This window comes from Capra hircus, chromosome 21, assembly GCF_001704415.2.
Source record: "Capra hircus breed San Clemente chromosome 21, ASM170441v1, whole genome shotgun sequence".
In the NCBI taxonomy this organism is placed as follows: Eukaryota; Metazoa; Chordata; class Mammalia; order Artiodactyla; family Bovidae; genus Capra; species Capra hircus.
This window is the reverse complement of record NC_030828.1, coordinates 24,052,198-24,060,106: the sequence shown is the minus strand read 5'-3', so window position 1 is coordinate 24,060,106 and position 7,909 is coordinate 24,052,198. Positions and strand designations below refer to the sequence as shown.

The 7,909-nt window shown below is 47.8% G+C and overlaps 1 protein-coding gene across 5 annotated transcripts in view; it reads left to right on the top strand.

Moving 5' to 3' along the window:
• SH3GL3 (SH3 domain containing GRB2 like 3, endophilin A3) overlaps positions 6,211-7,909 on the top strand; it is a 106,878-nt gene continuing 105,179 nt past the window's right edge. For 4 of the 5 annotated variants that reach the window (XM_018066199.1, XM_018066198.1, XM_018066197.1 and 1 more), the window contains exon 1: positions 6,211-6,635. In XM_018066199.1, the coding sequence (XP_017921688.1) occupies positions 6,591-6,635 (45 nt within the window). In that variant the 5' untranslated portion in view covers positions 6,211-6,590. The remainder of the gene's footprint in view (positions 6,636-7,909) is intronic. The other variant, XM_018066202.1, reaches the window with a different exon arrangement.

The window sequence follows — 7,909 nt, the reverse complement described above, 5'->3', positions numbered from 1 at the left end:
AGTATGTTTACTGTCACTGTTGATCATAGCCCTTCATCCAGTCCTCATTTTGAAACACTCAAGAATGCTTCAGTGTTTTTCCTTTCCATTTTAAAATGGAAAGATTTCTCTGGCCTTTTCTTGAACCGATCAATTGATTTTCCATCAGCTTCATGTATAACAATAAGTGAAGAAAATCTATACGTTTGTTCCCAGTTGTGGTCTTGCAAGTTCAAGGCAAACTGCCACGGTGAACATCTGGGATTCATCATATCTGCTCTGTTACCTCATTGATGGGCACATGTCTTTCCCACATGTGCACAGTGAAAGGCCTACGGAGTTACAAGGAAAGCAAAATCATAGCCATGCTCTCAACTTTCTGTTGCGAGCCGGCATATGAGAATATTAAACTGGGAGAAGGAATGCTTCTGGGTCAAGTTTGTCTGAATACTTGGCACACTGTACAAATGCTATTTCATGGGCCAGAGCTCCACCCTTTCATGCACGAGCAACCCTCAGTGCCTCCCCAGAACAGAGTCTGGGTGAAAACTTTTTATTTTTTTTCAGGGAAAAAAAAAAAGAGTAAAGTTGGAAATTGAGAGGCCATGGTTAAACTAACACTTTAGGTTTATTCAAGGCTGATGTGTTTGAACTCAGCTCTCCAAAGACAGCCAAGAACTGCAGTCTGAAGCTTATATGATGCCACAGGATTCATGTCATGGAATTCAAGAAAAATGGTAGCCATAGATCTATGTCTCTTTGACACTCCCTGACTTTATATAATACTGCTCTCTAATGACCATGGGCAGTGAGAGCAATTATAACTATGCTCTAGAAATGGCAATTTGTACTTAGAACTATTCAAGTCTTTGTTGCACTAACTTCACATCTGGGGATGCGTTCTAAGGAACTATTCCTAAATACAGAAATACGTTCTAATATGGAAAAAGACGTTTCATGTAGCATTATTTAAGTGATGAAAAATTTGGGGGAAAATCCTTTAAATGAGTAGTAATAGAAAACGATCAAATATAATTTGACATGTCTACATAATTGGTTATTAAGTTGTCATGAGAATATGTGTGTGAAGACTAGACAGTGTAGAAATGCTCACATAATTAAGAGAATAAAGAAGAAAATAAAGTAGTATGCATAGTCACGATCCTGCTGTGTTTAAATTTTGCATAGAAAAAGGCTGTGAAAGAAAAACATGCCAAAATATTAAGAGCAGTTGCTTCAGTGGTGATTCCCAAGGTAAAATTTCCTTCTTTTTTTAAAGATATTTTTTATATGAACCAATATTAAAGTCTTTACTGAATTAGTTATAATAGTGTTTCTGTTTTGGTCTTTTGGTCACAAGTCATGTAGGATCTCAACTCCCCAGCTAGGGATCAAACCCACACCCCTTGCACTAGGAGGCGAAACCTTAGCCACTGGACTACCAGGGACGTCCCTGCCTTTTTACTGTTTGATAGCTTCAAATTGTAGGTGTCACTGTGTCACGGAAAATCTATACTTGTGAAAACTTTTATTTTGAATTTAAAATAATTTCATTATTCTTTTATCTTAGAATTTCTGTTTAAGTTGTCTTCTTCTCTCCATCTTTCCTCCCTTACTTAAAAATCAACACCCTGCATCCTAGTCTCAAACTGGTTCATTTTCTATTTCAGACAAAGGAAAGTGGACTCACTCTGGTCTCTGGTGGAAGCTTCTCAGCTGGCTGGGGCTAGAGCATGAGCTGTTTTAAGTGGACGGAGGTGATGAGATGACCCTAGTCCAGGTGCCCTGGCCACAGCTCATTCTAGCCATGCTATGGCTTCCCTAAATGTTTAATTATTGATGCTGATAGAGAATATAAGGTCAAATATTTTATAGAACAATGGTAACCACTAGTGGGTAAAACTTGAGTATATAACTTCCAAAAATAAAGAAGGAAAAGCAGAGAAAAGCTTTGAAACAAATAGATACTAGTGATAAAAGGAGCTATTTTTTAAAAAAAAAGTTATTTATTTGGCTGTGCCCGGTCTTAGCTGTGGCATGTGGTATAAAGTTCTCTGACTGGAGATTGAACCCAGGCTTTCTGCATTGGGAGTGCAGAGTCCTAGCTGCTGGGCCACTAGAGAAGTCCCAAGGGAGCTATTTGAAGGGAGGCAGGGACAGATAGCATGCATGATGGGATAATATTTGGAGACGCTAATCAGCAAGCTTCCTTTCCTGCCAATCCCCTGCCCAAGGCTCTTCTGCTCCTGCCCACACAGACAGCTGTGTCATTCATGACCGGGCCAGGCGTGAGGACTGCCTAATTGACAAGCTGGCCTGCCCACAAGACGAGAGAGATGTGAATGCGCAGCAGCATTGTCCTCTGTGGACCAGGGAAGGGAAAGGGGAAGAGGGAGCAAGTACTATAAGGAAAGGAACACAGGAGAACACCCAAACCTCTGGCAATGGGCCGTCTGTCCAGAGTGCCATGACGGCATCCCTCTTTGTCATGGACCTTGAAGGTCATCAACAGCCCAAGATCCTTCAAATTAGGGTGATGCTTGTTTGTGCCTCAAGACTCTCCCATTGGTTTCATTCCATGCAGACAGCTCTGTCAAATAGCCCCAGACATCTGTATTCTCTTCCTCTAAGCAGATTGAGGAGCTATGGGCCTTTGGGCCCTGGAGGGTTGATGGTGACCTAAAAGGCAAACCTTGAATTGGCCAACATGACTCCAGTTAGTGGGACTTTGAAATCTCCCTCTGAGCTAGGAACTTCAGGAGAACACATGCTTCCGCTACCCATGAACTTAGAACTATACCCTAGAAACCGAGAATACACATTATTTCTAACCTCTGTGGTACATTTATAAAATGTAACATAATAGACTATGTTGAAAGAAAAGAACTTAAAGACAATAGTACCACAAGTCTCAAATTTCATACACCATGAATAAGAAAAATCAAACCACCTAGAAAAGGTTTTCAAAAATTGTCCTGAATAAAATTTGGATCAAAGGGTAATTTCCTCTTTGTAACTGCAATTATGAATTTATTTAGAACACAAGCCGAAGAGCTATATTATATAATGAAAACAAAGTGTGAAACCAAAGCCATATCGAGGAGGAAAATTCATAGCTCTACATTTGCCGACTATAAAACCATAAAGTATAACAAATAAAGCACCTTCAACTGAAGGAACGAAGGAATCCCCAGATAAACATTAGTGGGCATTCACGTTTTGTTTGTAGGCAATTGTTTTTGGCTGCCTAGCTTCTGAAGCTTCTTCTCCTATCAGGGCAATCCACCATGATGTTGGTCTTAGACATGGAGAGCTGAGGCAGAACATCTAGACTTGTTGATCAGATGCTGCTCCCTGGAACTGGAACTATAAAAGATTTAGAAGCAGCTTAGTGGTCATTCTGGTAGCTGCAGCCTGGACATGTGGTACAACCAGCACATCCCGACAAGCTGGGGATCTGACTACTCAGATTCCTAGTTTCTGCTCATCCCCTCACCTGGTTCCCTACAACCTCTGAACATCTGGGCTGCACGATATCCTTCTCCGGTACATTCTTCTTCCGGTCTAGGGTCAGTTTCTACTGTGAATAACTTCAATCCCCTGAACAAAACAGAAGGAAGGAATGTATAATAAAGACATAAATTAACAAGAGAAAAAAACCCATAGCAATGATGAATAAACTCAAGTTTATATTGGTTGTTTTAAACAACCAATAAAACTGGCAAATTTCTGAGACTTATCACAGAAAAAAATAAGAAAAGTCACAAATGCTTGTATGAAGGAAAAATGTATATGAATGATTCTGAAGTTATGAAATGATGAGACTATGATGACAGTTCTACACTTGATAAAACTGAGATAAATTACCGAAATTAACTGAACTGGAATGTGCTATCATCCAAGGGAAAAAGGTTAAAAAGTTTTATTAATAAAAAATTCAAACCCCTTCCCCCCTTCCCAAGGGCGAAGACTTAAGGAGACTTAAGGAAAAATTAAGGAGAAATTCCTTCAAACCTGTTCTATTTAAATTACTTCTGGACACAGAGCAGGAAGGCAGGTGAGCCTCTTCCAGGTGGCCCTGGCCCCTAGTTGCCCTTGCCTTAGTAGCAGTTCCCCTGGTGCAGAGCCTCCTGTTGAGTGGAGGTCAGCCTGTCGCATGAACGGGTCATCTTGCTATACTCTTTGGACCTAGCTGTTACAACCCTCACACCTTCCAGTTACCTCTCTGTGGCTGGTGTCAGCTGTATGTAGGTCATTCGAGCACTTGCACAAGTCATGCTGATTAACCCTCTGGATGGCTGCCTTTATCTCCTTCACTAGGTTCCTTCATTACCTCCCCTGTCCGAGGAAGAATGCGCCAGTCCCACCCTCCAAAGGGAAAGTGAGGGAACGTAGGCACAGGGAGATGTAGATACTATCTGAGCCTCACTAGGACGACCTCAGGAATAAGGGAGTTGGGAGCTAATGTCAAAGGAGAGGCTGTGTGACTTTTATCCTGGAGAAATGCAGATATCAGGAGTGGACGCCAAGGAACAGGTGTAAACCGGGGCTCTGAGAGTCCCTTGGACTGCAAGGAGATCCAACCAGTCCATCCTAAAGGAAATCAGTCCTGAATATTCACTGGAAGGACTGATGCTGAAACTGAAACTCCAATACTGCCTGGCCACCTGATGCAAAGAACTGACTCCTTGGAAAAGCCCCTGATGCTGGGAAAGCTTGAAGGCAGGAGGAGAAGGGGATGACAGAGGATGAGATGGTTGGATGGCATCACCAACTTCATGGAAATGAGTTTGAGCAAGTTCCGGGAGTTGGTGAAGGACAGGGAAGCCTGGTGTGCTGGGGTCGCAGAGTCGGACACGACTAAGCAACTGAACTGAACTGAACTGAACTTGGTCATCCCAGATAGGATCTGTTGAAGGTGCAGAAAGAGGAGTTTCTTCCTTTTAGGTGGAGACTGGAGGAGGAATATGCCTGTTTCTTTTAGTGTTAGGTGCTGCTTAAAGTGGTTTCTAGGTCTTGGGGGCCCTAGGGACCTTTGGGGGTTTCCCTGGTGGCTCAGATGGTAAAGAATCTGCCTGCAATGTGGGAGACCTGGGTTCTATCCCTGGATTGGGAAGATCCCCTGGAGGAGAGCATGACAACCCACTCCAGTATTCTTGCCTGGAGAATTCCCATGGACGGTGGAGCCTGGCGGGCTACAGTCCACGGAGCCACAAAGGGTCAGACATGACTGCGTAACTAATTCAGGGACCTTTGGAGGCCAGCTTCTAGCTCAGATGCTGGCTTGTTGGGTGCAGCTCTGACTTGAAGGTCAATGGTATGCTTCAGATCCCTGGCTAGGCCTCCATGCAAAAGGGTGCCTTGTAGCTGACATGGTAAGACTTACCGAGGGAGCTGGTCTGCTCCTGGCGTGAGTTCGCCTGGATACAGAGAGCTTCCTTTAAGGCTCCTTGGAGACAGTTGCTCTTAATATAGTTGACAGTGGGCTAAGTGCTGTATGGAGGCAGCACCGTATTTAATAAATTACCCAGTAACTTTTGGGCTCCTAGAGTGCCGGATTGCACCCAGTGGGGCTGAGAAGAAACAGATGCACCGCCCACACACCAATTCCTCCTATTACAGATTCTGTGTTCTGTTATCTTTCTCTCCCCTTAAGTGTATTACTGTTTCTGGGGTTTTAAGGCAAGAATGCTGCAGTGGTTTGCCATTCCCTTCTCCAGTGGACCACTTGGACGGCAAGGAGATCAAACCAGTCAATCCTAAAGGAAATCAATCCTGAATATTCATTGGAAGGACGGATACTTTGGCCGCCTGATAGGAAGAGCCGACTCATTAGGAAAGACCCTGATACTGGGAACGATTGAAGGCAGGAGGAGAAGGGGACGATAGAGGATGAGATGGTTGGATGGCATCACCAACTTAATGGACATGAGTTTGAGCAGGCTCCGGGAGATAGTGAAGGACAGGGAAGCCTGGTGTGCTGCAGGCGGACACAACTGAGCAACTGAACAACACGCCGTATTAGGGGGCTCCTGCATTGCAGACAGATTCTTTACCATCTGAGCCACCAGGGAAGCCTGTATTATGAGGGCGTCCGTTTTTAAAAACAGAAACCTACCAAAAATGCCCCTGAGGGCGGCGATATTTCCCAGAAGCATAGAGAGGTGATTCCTCTGTCCCATCCAGGGCAGTCCTATGGCCAGATGCATCCGGTCCCACGCCCTGCAGACAGCCCCTTTATGGCTCTGCTCTCGGGACCCGGGGACATGCCCACGCCTCCCAGCTTCGCAGGCCCATTTTCTCCGCAGCTCCAGTCCTCCAGGGTCTCCACGCAACAATGAAGCGTGGGCGGCCCCAGCGGCCTCATTTGCATATCTCCGCGGCTTGGCCAATGGGCTGCGCATGGGCTTTGGAACGCAGTGTTGCCATCGGCGTGCGCGCGTGTGTGCGCGTGTGACAGCGGCTGTGGCCGTGGCCGTGGCCGTGGGAGGCCGGCCCGGCGGAGCCCAGCCGCGCGGGGACCGGCCCCGGCGCCCGCTCCCCCAGCGCATCGCGGCCGCGTGGCCCGGCCGAGTCCGGGGACCAGCAGCCCCGGCCGCCGCGCCGTCGCGATGTCGGTGGCGGGGCTGAAAAAGCAGTTCCACAAAGCCAGCCAGGTAGGGACGCACGGAGGAGGGAGGGAGGAGGGCTAGGGGAGCAGCGGTCCCCTCGAGGCTCCGGGGCCTCTGAGGCTCCGGGGCCCTTAGGGTCCTCTTTGAGGGTTCGATTTCTTCCCGCCTAAGAGGGCGCGGGGGTGGAGTGAGGGGCCGCCGGCTCTCCTCCGCTTCTTGGCGCCTCCTTCTTGCTAGCCCCCAGACCCCCTGCTCCATCCCCAGCCACTGAAATTCCGAGAGGTTCTCGGGAGGGGAGGTGGCGGGCCGCAGGGGCTCGGGCGAGCAGAGACTGGGCGTCCCGAGGCCTGGAGGCTCTGCTCCGTGCCTCTATTCCCGGACCGGCGCGGGGAGGAGGACCACAGAGAGTGCAGGGCCGGCAGGGCCTCCCTCGAGTCCCCCACCTTTTGGTTGGGAGACCCCCCCCTCCCTCCCCCGGGGCACGTCCTGCCACCCCTGGGTAGCCGCGCGGGCGTCGGCGGATCCGGGGATGCTGTGTACTTGGCGCTCCCGGCCTGGACATGGACCCCGCCTGCCTGACTGCCCGCAGCTCCAGGCTGCGCTGTCTACAGCCGTCCTTCCTCCCGCATAGTCTTCCCCGTGTCGGCCCGGGCCTGGGCAACCAGGCTCCCGTTCTCTGCGAGCTGCTAGTTTTGTGGGAAGACACTGAGACAGACACGTAAACATATAGTGTTGGACACACCTCCGCGCACAGTGGATGGCAGATAATAAGATAGGGGCATCAGGGAGAACTTCCGGGAGGAAGAGTCGCATCATTTGAAAATTAAATACGAGAAGGAATTGTGGTGGAGGGTGTGGGTGGAAAGGATAGGCGTTCTGAACGGAGGAAGCAGGAAGACAGGCAAGCTGGCATGTGATTGGGGGTGTGTGTGTGTGTGTGCAAGCTGGCATGTGATTGGGGGGGGTGTGTGTGTGTGTGTGTCTGGATGTTTGTTGACAAGCAAATTCGTATTCTAAGATTTCAGTCTCCCAGCCATGGCAGAACTCACATTGTAAAATCAACCCTATATGGGCACTGCTGGGTCTGATGGACAGATTTCATTCAGAATTCACATTTCTGATGAGGTCTTATCTTGCCCCTTTCACACATTGGTCCCTGAAAAGCAGCTGGAATTAGAAGATTCTTTTCTGTCTGTCTCATGTTGAAAAGTGCTGCCTGTTCTCTCACTCACATCCCTTCCATGAAGAAACTGGGTGGTGTGCAGTTTCCAGCTGGGCATGCTGGGAGGTTGGTGATACTATTAGGGTAATGAGGAATC